We start from the raw sequence: 20,389 nt of genomic DNA on the forward strand, positions 1-20,389 counted from the left end.
ATACACTACATCTACATTCAGAAGCATTTCCACAGGATATAGTGGAATTATTCAACTTTGTTATGCACTCCAGATGTTTTATTTGTCAAAATAAGTTTTAGAGTCAAGTTGAAGGAACCCAACTGGGAAGCCCACTCTCCCTTGTCCTTCTTACTTTTATTTAGACCATTAAGAAGACATCCTTTTCTCATCCATACACACTCAGCCTTAATTTTTCATTTGTTATGTTGACACTGTTTTTGATATCTGGCCCCATAATGAAGACACATTGCCTACTTTTTTATCTAATATAAACAATCTGCATCCATGAATTAAATTTACTATGGAAATAGAAAAAGACAACAAATTGTTCTTTTTAGATATTCTACTCTTCCACTCACCATCAGGTAAATTAATACTTCTGTTTATTGAAAGCCTACTTTTCACTGAATGCTATATTCAACAGCAAGTGGCTCACTATTAATCACAGAAGACTGGAATTATAAAAATTTTATTGCAACATGCTCCTACTATTTATTCTACACCTCAACCATTATAGCAGGAACACTAACATCAAACGCTATATGAAACTCAATGGCCCAACCAAAAAAAAAGAAACTCAACCAAGTTCCTTGTGACTGTCATCATTCTTACTTTGGACAAACTGGACACCAAGTTGAAAAGAGAGTATAAGAATTCTAGTCTTATGTTAGCATTAATAAATCTGAGAAATATGGCTTGGTACAGCATGGAATAGATAAAGACCACAATATCCTATGGTCTGAAACACGCTTCCTTCATCGATGTCACTATAAATTTTATTATTATTATTATTATGTACAACTCCAGGGAGTCATTAGACTCATCGAGGGAGGCCCCAAATCATATTCATCACAACTATTCGACATTCATACAGTATCTATCATACCTCGCCTTAAACTCATTCACTGTCACAGCATCCACCGCAGACTCTGGCAGCCCATTCCACTCATTCACCACTCTAAAAGTAAAGAACCCAGCTCATCAACCTTACTAACCACACTTTTGCCCAGTTTCCATGGATGTCCCCTAGTCCTCCCACAACCAGCCCTGTTCTCAAAAATATCTTCTGAATTAGTTTTATAGAAACCCTTCAGTAATTTGAATGTCTCAATCATATCACCCCTCCTCCACCTATCAACCAATTTTTGCAACCCACAAATCCTCAACCTGTTCTCATAAGGTTCATTCCACAGACCTGCTATCATCTCGGTCACTCGCCTCTGGATCCTCTCCACCTCCTCTCCATCAAGAAGAAACCTAGGTGACCAAATCTGGGCACAGTAGTCGAGATGGGATCTTATCAAGACTCGATACAGAGGAACAATAACCTGCTTGTCTCTGCTTGTCAACGTATTCTTCAGCAACCAAGGGATTTGATGAGATGATTTGGCCAATTTTGCAATGTGCCCCCTAAACTTCAACTCCTTATCTACCAACACTCCTAAATCTCATGCCTCATCAATTTCCTGGAGTACACTTCAACCAATGTAGTAAACTGCTGCTAATCTTTTCACCCTAAAATGTATAACCTTACATTTTGCCACATTAAATTGACATCCATTCTCAGCCCAGACCTCCAATCTATCCAAATCATCTGGCAAAATTTTGACATCATCTGCATTCACTATTGCCCTACCCAACTTAGCATCATCCGCAAACAAATGAACTGTTCCTCTCAGATCCTTTCCTATATCATTAATGAACAAATTAAACAGCAGTGGTCCAAGAACAGATCCTTGTGGCACACCGCTAGTCACAGGCCTTGTGGACTCTACTCCTGAATAAATCACTCTCTGATATCTCTCCGTCAATCACCCTCTTATCCATCTCACCAACCCTATATCCATCCCCATATGTTGCAATTTACTGATTAGAATTCCATGTGGTATCCTGTCAAAGGCCTTAGCAAGGTCCAGTAGAATCACTGTAAACCCATTATCCTTATCCAGTTCAGCCGTCACTGTGTTATAATACGTGAGCAAGTTACTGAGGCATGATCTACCCCTCACAAAAAAAACATGCTGTCCCCGATACAGTATCCGATTTTCTTATATCCAATCTTGTATTTTCCTCTTGACTATTTTCTCCAAGACCTTGATAATGATTCCTGTTATGCTGATTGGCCGGTAATTTTCAACAGGAACCACCTTTATACAGCTGAACTATTTTCCCCTCTTTCCACCCCCTTGGGACTGACCCAGACCCGAGGCTCAAATTAAACAAAATGGTCAAGGGCACTGACAGTTCTTTAGCCGCTTCATGTACGACACGAGCTGGTGTACCATCCAATCCCACAGATGTATTGACATTGAGGTTCCGTAATAGACTAGTTACCTCTACTTCATCCATCACAATTCAAGTATAAGCTGTTGGTTCTTCCATTCCTGCAATGTCACCACCTGGATGATATACTCTTGCAAAGTGCTTGCTCAGTAATTCCACTATATCGACTGATTCGGTTACCTCCCTACCCTCAGCATTTTTTAAGATCATTCTACCATGAACATTTTTCCTTTTACTTGCAACACATTAAAAAAACTGTTTGGGATTGTCTTTAGCCTGCATGGCCAATTTTCTTTCGTAATCCGCTTTTGCTTTTCTGACCACCCTTGTTACCATCCTGGCCTGAGCTTTATACTGTTCCTGTGCCTGTTGGTCACCTTTCTCCTTAAATTCCCTCCACAATTGTTTCTTTTTTTGCAGCTCAAGCTGCAAAAAAAAGAGTGACCATAAGGTCATGACTTGGGAGGTGGCTAAAGGAGTGGAATTTACAATTAAGACAGGGTACATGTGGAATTACCAGGCTGGTAAGTATGACAAGCTTAGGTGTGTGTGTGTGTGCTTGGCTCAGTGCCATGGCATGTAAAACTGCAAGGGCTGAATGTTGATAGTGCATGGGAGGTGGTTAAGAAGTGTTTGCAGGAGACAATGGTTGACTGTATACCAAGAGTCCGAATAATAAATAAAGTAGGGGTTAAATGGATGAATAACCCCTACTTTATTTATTATTCGGACTCTTGGTATACAGTCAACCATTGTCTCCTGCAAATACTTCTTAACCACCTCCCATGCACTATCAACATTCAGCCCTTGCAGTTTTACATGCCATGGCACTGAGCCAAGCACACACACACCTAAGCTTGTCATACTTACCAGCCTGGTAATTCCACATGTACCCTGTCTTAATTGTAAATTCCACTCCTTTAGCCACCTCCCAAGTCATGACCTTATGGTCACTCTCACCAATTGGTGGCAAGTTATTATTGGAGTATTTCATCCTGGAGGAGTCGGTTTTAATATTAGAGGGTTTGGGCAGGTTCGAGGTTTAGAGGTAGAGGAGGAGAGTGTGTTTCAAATACTGAGTACTCTGGATGTCAGTAAAGCTGTGGGACTGGACGGTATTTCACTACGAGTTTTGAGAGAGTGTGCTAGGGAACTGACAGTGCCTTTGACCTGGCTTTTCAATGAAAGTCAGGATGCGGGAAAGGTGCCCATGGAATGGAAGGAAGGTAAGATAGTGACATTGCATAAGGGCAGTAGCAGACTGGAAGTGTCTATTTATATGCCAGTTTGTGTGTCATCAGTAGTTGTTAAGATCTTGGAGAAAGTAGTGAGGGACCGTATACAGCATTGGGCAGATGAGGGTAATGTTATCTGTGATAGTCAACATGGATTTGTGAAGGGGTACTCTTGTTTTAGCAATATGCTAGCCTTTTATGATAAAGTTACAAGAGCATTACATGAGGAAAAGGCATATACTGCCATTTTCTTAGACTTAGCGAAGGCATATGACAGGGTGCCACATGATAAGCTGATATTTAAGTTGCAGCACATGGGTCTGGATGTCAGATTGGTCAACTGGATTCAGGATTGGCTGTCTGATGGATATCAGAGAGTTGTATATGGTGGAGCAGTTTCAAGGAAGCAGAGGGTTACAAGTGAGGTCCCACAGGGCTCAGTACTGGGACCTATATTGTTTAACCTTTATATCAATGACATTGTCAGTGGATTGCAAGGGGATATTCAGTTGGTTGCAGATGATGCGAAGCTGGGAAGAATTATTAGTAATAGTGCAGACGCAGCAGCCCTGCAAGAGAATTTGAATAAGCTAGATAGATGGGCAAATGAATGGGGGTGTCGGTTTAATGCAGCAAAATGTAAGGTCTTGAGGTTTGGGAAACATTGATGGGACACTGCATACTCTATGGGAGGAGTTATACTGGAGAAAGTAGGGGAGACAAGAGATCTGGGGTTGATGATTGATAGAAACCTAAAATTTAGAGGACATATTGCAAAGGTGGTGAAGGTAACACAGAGGATTGCTGCAATAATGAGAAAGTCATTGACCTGCAGAGATAAAAGAGTTATCATTCCGTTGTATAAGACCCTGATCAGACTACACTTGGACTATTGTTCTCAGATGTGGTCTCTAGGATTTGAAGGGGATACATCAACTGTGCAAAGGCAGATAACAAAGATGGGTTCAGGACTGTACAATGATAGTTATGAGAATCAGCTGAGGGAATGCAGACTGCAGAGTTTGGTGGATAGAAGAAGGAGAGGTGATATGATTGAGACTTTTAAACTGTTGAGAGGTGGTTACAGGGTTGACACTGGGGAGTTCTTTCGCTTGGTTGAACAGTGGGAAGGAGTGATGACAAGAGGCCATCCCTGGAAGTTACGAAAGGAAACTGTGAGCAAGAGGGTGAGGAGTGGTTTCTTTGCATGGAGGGTGGTTGAACCATGGAATGCATTGCCTGATGGAGTGGTGAGAGCGAGAACGGTCAATGAGTTTAAGGAGTGGTATGATAGACTTCGTGTTTCTTAGGGGGGGCCCTCCCCTCGATGAGTCTTGATAGACTTTGTGTTTCTTAGGAAGGACCTTCCACGGTGAGTCTTTTGACTCCATGGTGGCATGAATAATAATAAAATAATAATAATAATAATAAATTTTAACATTTGTTTAAAGAAAGTGCTGAGGACTTACTTTGCCATCCAAACTTAAATCAGAATGACTGCCTCTCTATCTAAGATATGGGAAAGTCTCTTATTGTAATCACACATCAATATTTTTTTTTTAAAAAAAAGCTATTGAATAATTAATTTTGCAATATTCCCTTAGTTATATCATTGCATTGTTTTATGTGTAGCATCATGTGGATCTTACTTTTTCAAATCGGCTCATTGTGTTTTACCTTCTAATTAACTATTGTCACCACTGATGAATGGCCTATGATATTCAGGCTGAAATATGTGGAATTTATGTTTACTGGTCTAAACTTAAGTTGCATAATAACATAGTTGATATACAATTAAAGTTGATACGCAATTTGTAATTCATATGTTTTTTTTTTCTAGTGAGCTCTGTGTCATTTATCCGTCGAGGTTCAGACTACAAATGAAGTTGGAATCTTTTTTGCTACCAAAGTAAGATTGAAATTACAGAATAGTTCTTATCGTTGTCATCATATTAGAAAGGTACCAAGCATAGTGTGAAATACAAAGATAGGAGAATATTGATGAGCGGTGGTGGAAGATAAGAAATTCTTCTCGTACATCATTATTTATAATCATTTTACTTGTTAATTTAATAGTCAATGATAATGCAAAATATGTTCAAAAACTGTCAAGTTTCATTATTTCTATGGCCATTAAGATAAAGATTTACCTTTGGAAATGTATCTAATTTAATTACACATTATTATCTTTAAATCAGATATTTAATTATATGATTTAATTTGAATTCAATATTTGCTCTTGCAACCTATATAATTTGTATATAAACTTAAAGTAAGAGTAGTTATATTTTTGTAGTGATATTAATAGTAATGCAATATTTTGACTGTACTATTTGGTTCATAATATAATTTATCTTTAAAAAAAAAAAGTGTTTTTTTTTTGGTAGGGAAGGAGGAATGTCTTGTCTGCTTAATTATAAAAGCTATTTAATTTATTAGAGAGGGAGAGTGCTCTGCAGAAATGATTTAAAAATGTAAATTAAATAATCTTTCCCCCACATGTCACTGAATTTACACATCTAGAATATTTTAGTCTCCCATATATGTGAGACTAAAATATCTTAAAATGACTTAAATCATTATATCATTTAAATCATTTTAATATATTAAAATGACTTAAATCATTTCTGCAGAGCATAAACCATTTATGCTCTGCAGAAATGATTTAAGGATGTAAATTGGATTACTCTTGAACTATTCACAGAATGTCCAAAAGTAGCTAAAAAGTCACTGGAGAAATCGAACAAACATGTATAACCAGTCAATGACAAAAGCAAATTTTCAAGGAGTTATAGAAATCTTGAGGAAACTACATGGCTTCCTTTACTTTTTTCATCCATGTGTGTTATCATCGTATAGTCAAAAATTATGAAAACTAACTTAAACTGCTCCTTGGAAAAAAAAAATTGAAACAGACTTTACATTTCTCTATTTCACTAAGAAGCATACAATGAAACCAGAGACAAACAGTATAGCTTAGTCCTCTTTCCCCCATATGTCACTGAATTTACACATCTAGAATATTTTAGTCTCCCATATAAGTGCTAAAGGACCATTAGTGTAAGTCAGATAATCATTTGTGATGAAACACTAATTATTTTAAAACCTTGCAAAATAGTTGAAAATTTTTTCACTTACACTATAAATTACATATTCAGTTTAATCCTTTATCCAAGTATAAGCAAACAAAGTTTGCACCTTAAGTATCCTCAGGACTGGGGCAACTCGTGGCAAAGGTGGACTGACTTCACATACTAAGGCAAGTGATGTGAAGTCAGTCCACCTTTGCCAAGAGTTGCCCCAGTCCTGAAGATACTTCAGGTGCAAACTTTGTTTGCTTACACTGATAAAGGATTAAACTGTATATAATTTATAGTCTAACCAAGTGAAAAAACTTTCAACATCTTTCTCTAATCCAGAGTAATTGAATAATAAGGTGTGACACCTTTTGGCAACTCATATATAGAAATATGACTTCTGCATTGCTTCAACTTTGGTATCACCTCTGGGTCTGGGTAGTAACCCTTCCCATAATGCATAGAATTATACATATACATGTCTGCAAGGAGATGTCCTTTGCTTTATGGGATACCAGGGCAAGTGATGTGAAGTCAGTCCACCTTTGCCACTAGTTGCCCCAGTCCTGAAGATGCTTCAGGTGCAAGCTTTGTTTGCTTTCGCTTGGATAAAGGATTAAACTAAATATATAATTTACATTGCAGAATAGGTTATTATTATTTTTATTATTATCACGTGACATCCATGGAGACACTCATTGTGGGAGGTACACACTATTGCACACAATGCTGATCCAACTGTGCCTTAAATTGATTCAATGTGTCTACATTCACAACACACTTAGGCAACACATTCCACTTACCAACCACTCTCCATGCAAAGAACCTGCTCCTCACATGTCTGCTAACACCCTCCTTATACAGTTTCCATCGATGGCTTCTTGTTCTACTCCCCTCTCCCATTCTATGAAAAATCTCTTCCACGTCAACCTGATAACAACCCCTGACTAGCTTATATTCTCAATCATATCCCCTCCCCCCTCTTCTTCCTATTCACGAGACTTTGCGACTTATATTCTCTCAATCTGTCCTCGTACTCCACATATCAATGACTTTGTGAATCTTCTGTGGACCCTCTCCAGCATATCTTCGTCACCATGAAAAGCCAGCGACAAATATGTGCACAATAATCCATATGAGGCCTGATCGAAGCCTTATACAACATCATAACCTCTCTATTTCTGCACATCAGGGTCCTCTGCATTATTGTCATTATCCGATATAGCGTCTTCACAATTTGTGTAATGTGGCCTCTGAATTTCAGGTCATCCAACATCTAGGACTCCATGGGGAGGGGGAATGACTAATCTCCATGGGGGGGCATGGAGATTAGTCATTGTTGCTAGTATTCAGGATGGCTTTTGGCCTCTTGTATTTGAAGAGGTCAGTTTCATCATAGTTTGCTACCTGTTTAACTAGATCGTTGGGGGTGTGTAGAGATCTTTGAGAAGAATTTTTCCACTGTAGTTAGTAGGAAGGAGTAGATGTAAGGGATGTTTGTATCTCTATGCGGTTGGACGTTCCTTACAAACCACGGTGCATCCAAGATCATGCACAAACACTTATTTTGCACTCTCTGCAGCCTGAGGATGTCGGCGTTGGATGTGTGGCTCCAGGCTGGAGATGCATATGTCACTATGGGGCAGATCCTCAGCAGGTAGAGGAGTACTTTGATTCTGGTATTTAGCTTGCTTTTTCTGTTTATTAGAGGGTAAAGTTGTGCAATGGATTTAGATGCTTTCGTGCATAAGACTTTGATGTGTGGGTTGAACATTAATCTTTTGTCTAGAATTACCCCAAGATATTTTGTTTCTGTTTGCCAGGGGATTTTGGTGTTGAATAGATAAAGGTCCCCCCTTGGGAGTTGCCAATCTTCTGGTGAAAAGTATCGCTATACTCTTCTGGGGATTCACTTGTAATCTCCATTTGGAGAACCATTGTTCTAGTTTTAGTAGGTTTTCTTGCAGTTTTTTAGTGACGAGATGTGGTTGTAGAGATCTGGCAAGTACTGCTGTGTCATCTGCATAGAGTGCTAAGATAGCTGACATTGGGTTGTGTGCGATATCTGTCATATATACCAAGAATAAGATCGGTGCCAGTAGGGAACCTTGGGGAACTCCAGCAGAAATCCGTCGCTGACTGGAAACCATACCGTTTATTTTGACTTGTATGTGTCTGTCCTGGAGGTAGGATTTAATTAGGTGGATGATTCTTGATTGTATGCCTGCTGTGATGAGTTTGTGTAGTAATCCGAAGTGCCATGTCTTATCAAAAGCTTTCGTGTTGTCAAAAGCCAAATTGTTCCTTTGGAAGGATATTTAACTCATTTACTGAGGCTTGGAGTTTGGAGAGGATGATTTTTTCGGCAATTTTGTAAGTTTGAGATTAGGCTGATGGGTTAATAGCTTTCAGGCAGGTGTGGATCTTTACCTGGTTTATGCACTGGGACCACATCTGCGACTTTCCAATAGCTGGGGAAATAGTTAAATCGGAATATGGCATTGATTATGGTGCTGAGATGTACGACAGCTCTTTGGGGCAGCAGTTTAATTGTTCTATTTGTTATGCCATCTGAGCCAGGGGCTTTTTTATTCTTTAGCTTCTTCAGAACTTCATATATTTCCACCTCATCAGTGGAAATATATGAAGTGGAAATAGTCACCGACACCTGCAACAACAAACCTGTAAACAATGTTTGCAGGTTTGTTGTTGCAGGTGTCGGTGACTTTTAGTGCATGTCTGACATGGAGGTGGATTTTATAGACATGCTTGATGTCCAAGTTGTCGTATGTAGGGCTACACTGTTTTTCTAGGTTCTTTGCTATCCTTCAGCTTTTTCTGCATCTGTGTGTACTAGGCCCCTGTCTGACTTGAGTGGGGGAAGAGATTTGTTTTTGTTTGAGGCTTCTTAATATGTTCCAGATGGAGTGTTCGCCGGGTGATATAGAGGCTAGTTTGGCTTCCCATGTTTCATTCCTGTGAGCTTTAAGTGCTTCTCTAACTTCATTGTTCAGTTTGTTGAGGATCTTTTTGTCATGAGGTGCACGGGTGTTGTGGTATCTTTTCCTTGCTTTGTTTTTGTCCCTAATTAAATCCATGATGTCTTTGGGTAGTCAGTTTGGCTTAAGAGTGGTTTTGGTATACAGGTGACAACCTTTATGGCTGTGTTGATTTGCTGGGTCAGGTTTTTGACAGCATTTTCAATTTCTTTTATGGATCTGATGTGAGGGACAGGTCCAATGTGTTCCAATAGTACTTCTGGTAGTTTTTTCCATGAGATGAAGGAGTGGGGGAGGAGGCAGCAGCTGTTCTTGGAGACACCAAGGCAGAAGCAATGAGAGGTCATCCCAACCTATAGGAGTTGCCTATAGGTTGGGATGACCTATAGACAACCTTATTATTAAATTACTCCAGATTCAGAGAAAGATGTTGAGAGTTTATTTTTCACTTGGTTAGACTATAATAAGTTTAGTTTAATCCTTTATCCAAGTGTGAGCAAACAATGTTTGTGCCTGAAAGTATCTTAAGGTATGGGTAGTGGCCCTTGCCTTAATGCATAGCATTACACATATCTGCAAGGAAATGTTCTTTCCATTAGAAATACTGGGATAGGAGTGCTGAGAGCTTTCTCCACCTTTGCAACGAGTTGCCCGATGTTGTACTACCTTATCCCAGTTCTGAAGATACTTTCAGGCATAAACTTTGTTTGCTCACACTTGAATAAAGGATTAAACTCAACTTATTATAGTCTAACCAAGTGAAAAATAAACTCTCAACATCTTTCTCTGAATCTGGAGTAATTTAATAATAAGGTTGTACACCCTTTGGCAACGCCTATAGGTTGGGATGACCTCTCATTGCTTCTGCCTTGGTGTCTTCACTGTCTAGGTGTCTACTGGGCCTGGCTCCCACTGACAAGACCTCAATAAAGGTCGAAACCGGTATGGGTAGTGGCCCTTGCCTTAATGCATAGCGTTACACATATCTGCAAGGAGATGTGCTTTGCATTATGGGAGATACTGAGATAGGAGTGATGAGCACTTTCTCCACCTTTGCAACAAGTTGCTGGTGTTGTACTACCTTACCCCAGTCCTGAAGATACTTTCAGGCACAAGCTTTGTTTGCTCACACTTGGATAAAGGATTAAACTAAACTTATTATAGTCTAACCAAGTGAAAAATAAACTCTCATCCTCTACACTGAAGTTCCTCATTTTTTTATTTTATTTATTTTTTTTTTTTATGTTGGGTCCAGTACATTAGTACTGTGTATGGGTGGTCATGATTCCACCCTGATTATGAATGAACAAGGAGGTGAAAGGAAAAAAGAAGTTTTGATAATTGTTTGAGATTTTGTTGTAAATTTATAGTAAATCTGGCCAGGTTTATGATTGTGTGTGGAGTGTTTGCATTTTGGAGTTTGAAGTATTTTTCTGTATTTAAAGATTACAGTTTGCACAGTATCATACAAGATTTTGTACCATGCCATATCTGAGCATGTGTACTTCTTATCAGTTAAGAATGTGGCATGTAAGAAAATAGGGAGTGCATGTCATGAAATATACATACTGAGAATAGCTAGTTGATTGTAATATATGTCTGGTTTTAGTGACAGCAATAGTGATGCCACAGAAACAAGTGAGTAGTATTAGCAGAGAGATAAGATTAATGTGATTTAGGGTAAGGAAGGCGATCATGAAATGGCAATGCATTTAACATTAGGAGTGTCACTGGAGGTCTAGAAGCTCCAACATATGGCTTTCATGTTAAATGAGAGTTGGATGTTTGGAGAGATAAAGGTACTTAGAGAGAAAATGGAAGATATGAAAAATGAATTAGCAGCATAAAAAAGGGGAGTTTAAGAGACTTGAAAGATTAACCTGATGTGATGTGAACAAGAGTAGAGGTGAGAAATAATTATGGGAATGAAAGAAGGTTAGAGAATAAGAGAACCAAGAAAATAGAGGGAGAATAAAAGAGCATAAAAAAGAAAATAAAAGGAAAGAGATGAGAGAAGATAAAAAAGAAAGAATAGTGTTCTAGGAGGAGATTAAGATTCAAGTGAACAAGTAACAAATGGATCTGTGAAGGTATGTGGTGTACAGAAATTATTTAGAACAGAATGGTTTGCAGAATAGAATGTTAGAGGCATGCTTGCCTGGAGGAACAATAGTTTGTGTAACTTCGGCAATGAGGTGAAATGAGAATGTAGATAAGATGCTAGTGATGTTTGGTACGAGCTGAGAGGTAGCATTAATTAAAGGAATGAAATGGTGGCATTGATAGCCTCAACTCGTCTAGAGATTACTGGAATCAGTGAAGCATGATTGAAAGAAATGGTCCTGACAGGAATAGTAGGGTATAGCATATTTCAGCAGTATAGGAAAGGTAAATGTGGTAGTGGAGTGTCATAAGTGATGAATTGCCTTTCAGAGCAGAGAACTTGGAAAAAAATTACTCTCATTATTTTGAGAATGTATGGTGTGAGCTGGAGGCAGGAAGGACAGGATATTTAGTAGGATGTTGCTACAAAGTGCAGAACACAGGTGATAAGCAGGAAATGTTTAGGCAAATAAATTTGTCAAGTGCAAAGCAAGTGATCATTACTGGAAATTTTAACAACAGCAAATGGGCAGAGGAAACACAACTAGTATGGGAACAGAATTTCTGATATTTTTGAGTGACAAATGTCTTAGGCAACATATAGTGGAGAGAACACAAGGATTAAGAGTTTTGGATTTGATCCTAGTATCAGAACATCATCTAATTGTAACTGAGATGCCACCCTTGTCCCCATTTGGTGAAAGTGACCATATAATCTTAGTCTTAACTTTAAAATGAATAGATGATTAGAAGTATCAAGGAGAATACAGATTTGTGGAATTATAAGAATGGTGACTATAATCTTCTTAGAAATCAGCTTGAGGTAGGTCAGTTCTATGGTTGGAAAAATGGAAGGGAGAGATATCACTGCATGGGAACTAGTTAAGAATTATTTATCACAGCAATGGCATATTGCATACCTAAAGTGAAAAAGATAATATGATATAATGTAAAATAATTTACTAATGAAATCGAACAGGAACTACAGATGAAAAAGAGGCTATAGAAAAAGTAGAAAGAGAGGTGAAGAGTAGTTGTACAAGAAATGTCTCAAGCCAGGCAAGTAACTAGTATTGTAGCACCTCCATAGCACAATTGGAAGAATAGCAAAGCATTGCACCCTCTGATTGGAAAAGACCTAAGTTTGATTCTCATCATGACAAGAGAAATCTTTATATGGGCTTTTTCAATTGAAGGCAAGTAAGGCAGTCTCATATGGAGGAAGCAGGGTTTTCCCCTTTTGGAATCTTGGGTCTTTCATCCCACATACAGGCATGACAATAAATACTGTTATATAGTGAAACTTGTGGAGTATTCATAACTTAAACATACACACGTGACCACAGTACTTAATTATTGTTTAAGAAATAAATATTTTATCCTAAGTACCTTAGGACGTCGTCAGTACAGTACTAGTTTCAAACAATACTAGGAATAACATAGTTAGGGTGCATGCTTACAATGGAATCCCATATGCATGCAGTAGCGTGATATAGACTTAAATTAAAATATGTCTGATAAAAAGTAAATTAGATTAAAATAAAATAACAGACATGAATTTATTTTATGCAATTAAGGATGATAATTTCCCAAACTTGAGAGATAGTAAGAACGTCATTACAGTTTAAATTGGATCTGTGATGTAGGGCTTCACAACTTTCTTTATATAAATGTTCATGTTTATATAAGGATCTATGTAGAAGTTTGGTGTTTTTCCATAGGATCATCCTATGGTCTGGGTTTTCAACTCCATGTTGCACGAGGCCAGATTTGTGTGGTTTGATAAGACAGATATGGTCTTGATGTTCAGAGATGTGTTTACTAATAGATCTCCCTATCTGTCCGTAGTAAGACATTTTACAGGAACATGGAACTTTGTAAATGCCAGGTAGCATCAAAAGTGAAAGTTTGTCTTTAGAAGAAGGTTACAAATTATAGATCTAGTTGATTAGTTAGTAGGCAGCAGCAAGTTTGTATTTCTTAATTTTTGACAGATGTTCGGAGATGCCTTTGACATACAGTATCAGAATGCTACGGGCTTGTTCTTGTCTAGGTTGATGTGTGGGGAAGTGACGGATGATATTTTGAGTGTTGTTTTTGGATTGTATCCATTTAGTATAGCTGTATTTTGATGATGTCCAATTCTTGGTTTAAAGATTCTTTGGAGGAGCAAAATCTCTGTGTGCTCTGGCTACTAATGATTTAATGATGCCATATTTTTGAGATGGATGGCGAGCAGATGAATTGTTGAATTCATCTGCATCACCATCCACGTAGGCTTACAATAGAAGTGAAGATAGGACCATCTTCTTTTCATTGGATGTGTAAATCCAGAAAGGAGATACCCTGTGAAGATTCTTTTTCTACTGTGAATTTGATGTGAAGATGAAGAATGTTGATCTTATCTAGAAACAGGTAGTTCTTGTTCAGAATGACTCCAAACAGCAAATACATCATCAACACATCGTAGCCAAATTTTTGCTTTAGGTTCAAATGTAAAAATTTTTTCTTCAAGGTATTCCAGAAAAAGGTTAGCTAAGTTTGGGTGATAAGATCTGGACGTAATAACAAATTTGAATAATTCAACAATATCTGATGGTAACAGAATCCACAATGGGTCTGAGTGGAACGTTGTTCTTGTGAATTTTAGGTGAACCATACATTCTAGGAGGCCTAGCATGGTATATGTTATTTTGACGAGTAGAGAAAAACAAGTTATTGTACCTCTGTACCGAGCCCTGATAAGACCTCATCTCGACTACTGTGCCCAGATTTGGTCACCTCGGTTCCTTCTTGATGGGGAGGAGGTTGAGAGGATCCAGAGGCGAGTGACTAAGATGATAGCAGGTCTATGGAATGCACCATATGAGAACAGGTTGAAGATTTGTGGGTTGCAGAAACTAGTTGATAGGCGAAAAAGGGGAGATATGATTGAGGCATTCAAATTGCTAAAAGGATTCTATAGGATTAATTCAGATGATATTTTTGAGATCAGGACTGGTGGTGGGAGAACTAGGGGACACCCATGGAAGCTGGGCAAGAGCGTGGTTAGCAGGGGTGTTAGAGCTGGGTTCTTTACTTTTAGAGTGGTAAATGAGTGGAATAAGCTGCCAGAGTCTGTTGTGGGTGCTGTGACAGTGAGCGAGTTCAAGGCAAGGTATGATAGATACTATGAGAATGTTGAACAGCTGTGTGAACATGATGTTTAGGGCCTCCCTCGATGAGTCTAAGGACTCCTGGAGTAGCCCGTGGTAATAATAATAATAATATGTTCTGAGTCTTTTGATGGTTTCTTGATCTAAGGAAGCAGTTTCATCTAGTAACTTGTTGAGTTTCTTGAGCTGTCTTTTTGTAGGAGGTGTCTTTTTGTAGGATCATAATCAAGTTAGGTGTATGCATTTCAATCTCAAAGTAATAATTCATTTTACAGTCACATGAATCGGTATCTAAGACAACAGTGGCATTTCCCTTGTCGGCTCTGGTGATGACTATTTTTATTTCATTTTAAGGAGTTAATTGAATATCCTATCATCAATTCTGATGATAGGATATTCAAGTCCAAAGTTTGGCATCATAGATTATTTTTGCTATTTCAAAACGAAGTCTGGCTTCCATATTGGACAGATGGCTGATGTTTCTTTCAATGTTGTGTATGAAATCTAGATATGGAATATGTTTAGGTGAAATGGCAAAACAAATACGGTAATTTGTTTGTATTTTTCTTAGATCGTTCAAACAATGCAAGATATTTTTTATGTAGCTTAATGTTGCTTTTTTCAAATGCTTTGATGCCCACATTTTTTGAAATATTAACAATCAATTGTAGCAATTCTTGATTTAACGTATTTGACAATTCAGCTTCTAATTCTGTGATTTTTATAATATTTGTTGCCAATTCATGTTTAGAAACTCTTAACTGATTAAGCAGTAAGGAATGGCTTGCTTTTTGAAACATTTTATGACTGCCTGGCAATTTGATAACTTCCTTCAGTTTAGTCAACGTTGGAATGAGTTTATCGCATCTGCACTTTTTTAAAAAGGAGATTCTGGCACGTAGCTTACCTGTTTCATTTGAAGTTTGCCTAGTAAGTTGCTCTTCTGTGTTGTCAGTTCCTTGTGAAGTGATAAGACTATTATATAGTGAGACCTGTGGAGTATTCATAACTTAAATGTACACACGTGACCACAGTACTTATATTATTCCTAGTATTGTTTGAAATTACTGTACTGACGATGTCCTAAGATACTTAGGACAAAATATTTACTTATTAAATAATTTAAGTATTGTGATCACGTGTGTATGTTTAAGTTAATAAATACTGTTGGTAGTAGTGGTGGATGGGAGATGGCATTGATGGTAGTATTTTCATTGTGCGAAGTTGGAGAATCATAGTAGGTGAGATAGCAAATATTATAATTATTATTATTGTTATTACATGGCACCTCCAGGGAGTTCAATGACTCATCTAGGGAGGGCACATACTCTGCAACCCTCTGCCTCCACCACTCAATTCACCAACCAACTACAATCATTATCTACACCAACACCACCTACCGCCCAGTACCACCACTAGTATTTTCACAGCCAATCACAAACGCCCATGCCCATGGCAGGATTCGAACCCACAAATATGTAGTAGAGAGCCCTCCCATGATGACTCCTTAGACTTGTCATGTTGTAATAATAATAATAGCAAGGAACACAAAAATTGAATATGAGAAGAGACTAGCACTGCAATCCAAGGAAAAGCCTAAGGAATTATTTTGTCATGTAGCCAGTAGGAAGAAAAATTAGTCTTTTGGAAATGGGGTTGATGATCAATGCTAATGACACACTATTTCATCCTGGAAAAGCAGGTTTTATTCCTAGAGAGATGGGAAGAGTTGAAGGTTTGGAAATACATTAAGAGAATGTATTTCGAATACTGAGTACTCTGGAAGTCAGTAATACAATGGACTGGAAAGGATTTCATTATATTATGAGAGAATGCACTAAGAAACTAATAGCTGATTTGACCTGGCCATTCACTGAAAGTAACTATTGGAAAAGTTTCCAAGAGGAATTGGTTTCTTTTATAGTTAAAATCTTGCAAGAAATATGAAAGATTGTATACAAAATTGGACAGTGAGAGTAATATTATCTGTGAAGATCTACACAGATTTATCAAGGGGTGGTATTTTTTCAGTAATCTTCTCATTTTTTATAATCAAGTAACAGGAACAGTAGATAAGGGGGAAAGTCATATACTGACATTTTTATTTATGTTTATTTTATTTATAATTTTTGTAAAGGCGTTTTACAGGGTGCCACATGATAAACTGATGTTTAAGTTACAATGTATGAATTTAGATATCAGATTAGTGAACTGGCTTGGAAATTGGCTGTCTGATAGATATCAGAACTGCACCAGCCTGGTTGGCCAAGTGGTTAGTGTATCCACTCTCTCCAGCTAAAAGGTTGCAGGTTCAAATCCTGCCATGGGCATGGATGTTTGTGATTGTCTGTGAAAATATTAGGGTGTGGTCGGCAGTAGATGGCGTTGGTGTAGATGATGAAAGTAGTTGTGGTTGGTGGAGTGGTGGAAACAGAGTTGTAGAGTAGGTGCCTGCCCTCGATGAGTCTTTTGACTCCCTGGAGGTGTCATGTAATAATAATATGTATAGCAGAAAATTATCAAGGAAATGGAAGAGCATAGATAAGGTTTTCACAGTGCTCCATACTGGGACCTTTGCTGTTTAATCTTTGTCAGTAATACTGGCACCGGACTGTAGGGAGATATTCAATTTGCAAATGATATGCAGATTTTAAAGGTGATTGGTAATAGTGCCATGTTGCAGCCTTTCAAAAGGATTGGAATATGCTAGAGAGGTGGGCAACTAAATGGGAATATCAGTCTATGCAACATCTTGAAATTTGAAATCCACCAATGGAGCTTGCATACTTGATTGGTGGAACTATAATAGAGGAAGCAGGGATCTTGGGATAATGATCAATAGAAATTTAAGTTTATCAGGCACAAAGTCAGGTGGAGGTAATCCACAGAATTATTGCAGTACTGAGTATGTTAACCTGCAGAGATTATTATTATTACTATTATTGTATGGGCACCTCCATGGAGTTTAAAGACTCACTGCAGGAGATCCAAACTATCCACATAGTATCTGTCATAATCTCTCCTTGAACCCATTAACAGACAGAGCACTCAACTTTGCTTCTGGCAACCCATTCCATTTATTCACACTCTCCAAGCAAAAAATCTGGTCTTTACACATCTGCTAACCATGCTCTTACTCAACTTCCAAAGATGACCTCTTGTTCTGTCCCCTCTAGCTGACTGCTGAAACATTTCCCCTGCATCTGTCCTACAAAACCACATTTAAGTAACTTAAATGTTTGTATCATATCCCAACTTTCTCGCCTATCATGCAATTTCTGCAGTTCACAAATCATAAATCTATCCTCATGGGATGCAAACCACACACTCCTCACCATCTTGGTCACTCAACTCTGAATCCTCTCCACTACTTTCTCATCCCCAGAAGACAGACTTGAGGAGAGTAATCTAGATGTGGACATATCAAGACCTTATAAAAAGGAATAACTTTCTTATCTCTACTTGTTAGTGTGTTCTTCAATAGCCAAGTAATCTTATGAGCTACCTTAGCAATGTTAATAGCATGCCATCTAAAATTCAACTCTGTTTACTATCATTCCCATATCTCTAGCTTCATCTATTTCTTGCAGCACAGTTCCATCGATGTGGTAAAAGCTTGTAATCAATTTATCCCAAAATATAACTTTATATTTCTTCACATTAAACTGATACCATTATCTTTTGCCCATACTTGATAGCTATTTAAATCATCCTACAAGCTGTCTACATCACTTTGATTAACTATTACTCTGCCCAATTTTGCATCATCAGCAAACAGCTGAATGTTTCCATTCAGGTTATTTCCTATTTATTTTTCTTATTTTAATATTAAATAAGAAATTTCTTATATACAAATTAAACAGTAGTGGTCCTAGTACTGAACCTTGTGGCAAAGCACTAGTCATCAGCTTTTGCTTGGATTGTGCTCCTCTGTGTACCACTTTTTGATATCTATCTAGCAGCCACCCTGTGATCTCCACATAATCAATGTCATATCCATCCCCATTTATTCTAATTTGTGTAAAATAGTTCCATGTGATAATCTGTCAAATGCTTTTGCAAAATTCAGCAGAATCATTGTGTTGCCATTCCCTTTATACAGCACAGGTTCCAAGGGAATGGAAGGAAGGTAAAACTGTTCTACTGCATAAAGGTAGTGAGCACTGTAGCTTCAAATTATAGGCTGGATTTGTGGTGAAAGTACTGGAGAGACTGTTAAGAAGTAGGATACAGAAATGGATCGATAACAGCAATATTCTCTGTGGTTACCAGCATGAATTTGTTAAAGGGAGATCATGTTTTACTAACTTATGTACTATAATGAGGTGATAAATACGAGGTGGTATCAAAAGGTTTCGAAACTAGCTCTGTTTACGAGAAATTACTTTATTTATCTACATTTACACACTATCACCTTCAAAATAGTCCCCTTGCATATCAGTACAGTGCTCCCAGCGTTCTTGCCACTTCTGGAATGTGTCCTGGAAGTCTTCTTTTCGAAGCATGTCAAGTACCTTCTGCGATTCGCACTGGATCTCCGCAATGGTGTCAAAACGGTGACCTTTGAGCTGGATCTTCATCTTCGGGAAGAGGGCAAAGTCTGCAGGAACCAAATCCAGCGAGTAGGTTGGGTACAGAAGTGAGATCATGTTGTTTCTGGCGAGAAACTCGTGTGAGGAGAGCTCGGTGACAAGGTGCATTGTCGTCGCGGAGCATCCAGTTTTTCGTGTGCCACAGATCTAGTCGCTTTCGCCGAATGTCCTCCCTCAGACGCCTTAAAACTTGGCAGTAGAACTCGCTATTGCCGGTCTGGCACCTGAGGATAAATTCTTGATGCACAATGCCACGAATGTCGAAAAAGACGATGAGCATACACTTGGTCGAGCTGCGGACCTGCCTTGCCTTTTTCGGTCGTGGAAATGATGGGCTCTTCCACTGTGAAGACTGTTGCTTCTTCTCAGGGTCGTACCCGTACACCCAAGTTTCGTCACTGGTAATGATCCTCGACATGAAGGATGGTCATCCACGGCATGCTGACGGAGTTCTTGGCAGACTTCGACGTGGTGTTCCTTCTGCTCCTGGGTCAGCAGTCTGGGGATGAACTTGGCAGCAACATAGTGCATGTCCAAATCACACGTGAGGATTGCCTGGACTGTTCCGTATGACACATCGACAATGGCAGCAATGTTGTGGAGTGTTCTCCGATGATCCTCATGCACAAGTTGCCGAATGGTCTCGACATTTTGGGGGGTTGAGCTCGTTGAAGGTCTTCCTGATCTCTCATCGTCTTCCAGTGATGTTCTTCCACTCAAACCACCTCGAACAACTCATTGCAGCATCGCCGTAAACTTGCCGAATCATGTCAAATGTCTCTGTGGCAGATTTGACCAGTTTCATGCAGAATTTCACGTTTGCTCTTTGTTCTAACTTGCTGTTCATGAAATCGCAGATGTGGTAACGTAGGTGGTCAGAATAGCATCAGTTGCACAGCTCCCAATGTACACAGGATGATGTCT

At 38.5% G+C, this 20,389-nt stretch overlaps 1 protein-coding gene across 2 annotated transcripts in view; it reads left to right on the top strand.

The window, feature by feature from the left end:
- LOC150095196 (uncharacterized protein ZK1073.1-like) overlaps positions 1-5,808 on the top strand; it is a 347,623-nt gene extending 341,815 nt beyond the window's left edge. For both annotated transcript variants that reach the window (XM_090410330.1, XM_090410331.1), the window contains exon 13: positions 5,380-5,808. In XM_090410330.1, the coding sequence (XP_090266456.1) occupies positions 5,380-5,423 (44 nt within the window). In that variant the 3' untranslated portion in view covers positions 5,424-5,808. The remainder of the gene's footprint in view (positions 1-5,379) is intronic.
- The last annotated feature ends 14,581 nt before the right edge of the window (positions 5,809-20,389 follow it).

The sequence above is a fragment of the Typopeltis vanoorti genome, chromosome 20 (assembly GCF_054136105.1).
Source record: "Typopeltis vanoorti isolate ZY-2024b chromosome 20, IOZ_Tvanoo_1.0, whole genome shotgun sequence".
Lineage (NCBI taxonomy): Eukaryota > Metazoa > Arthropoda > Arachnida > Uropygi > Thelyphonidae > Typopeltis > Typopeltis vanoorti.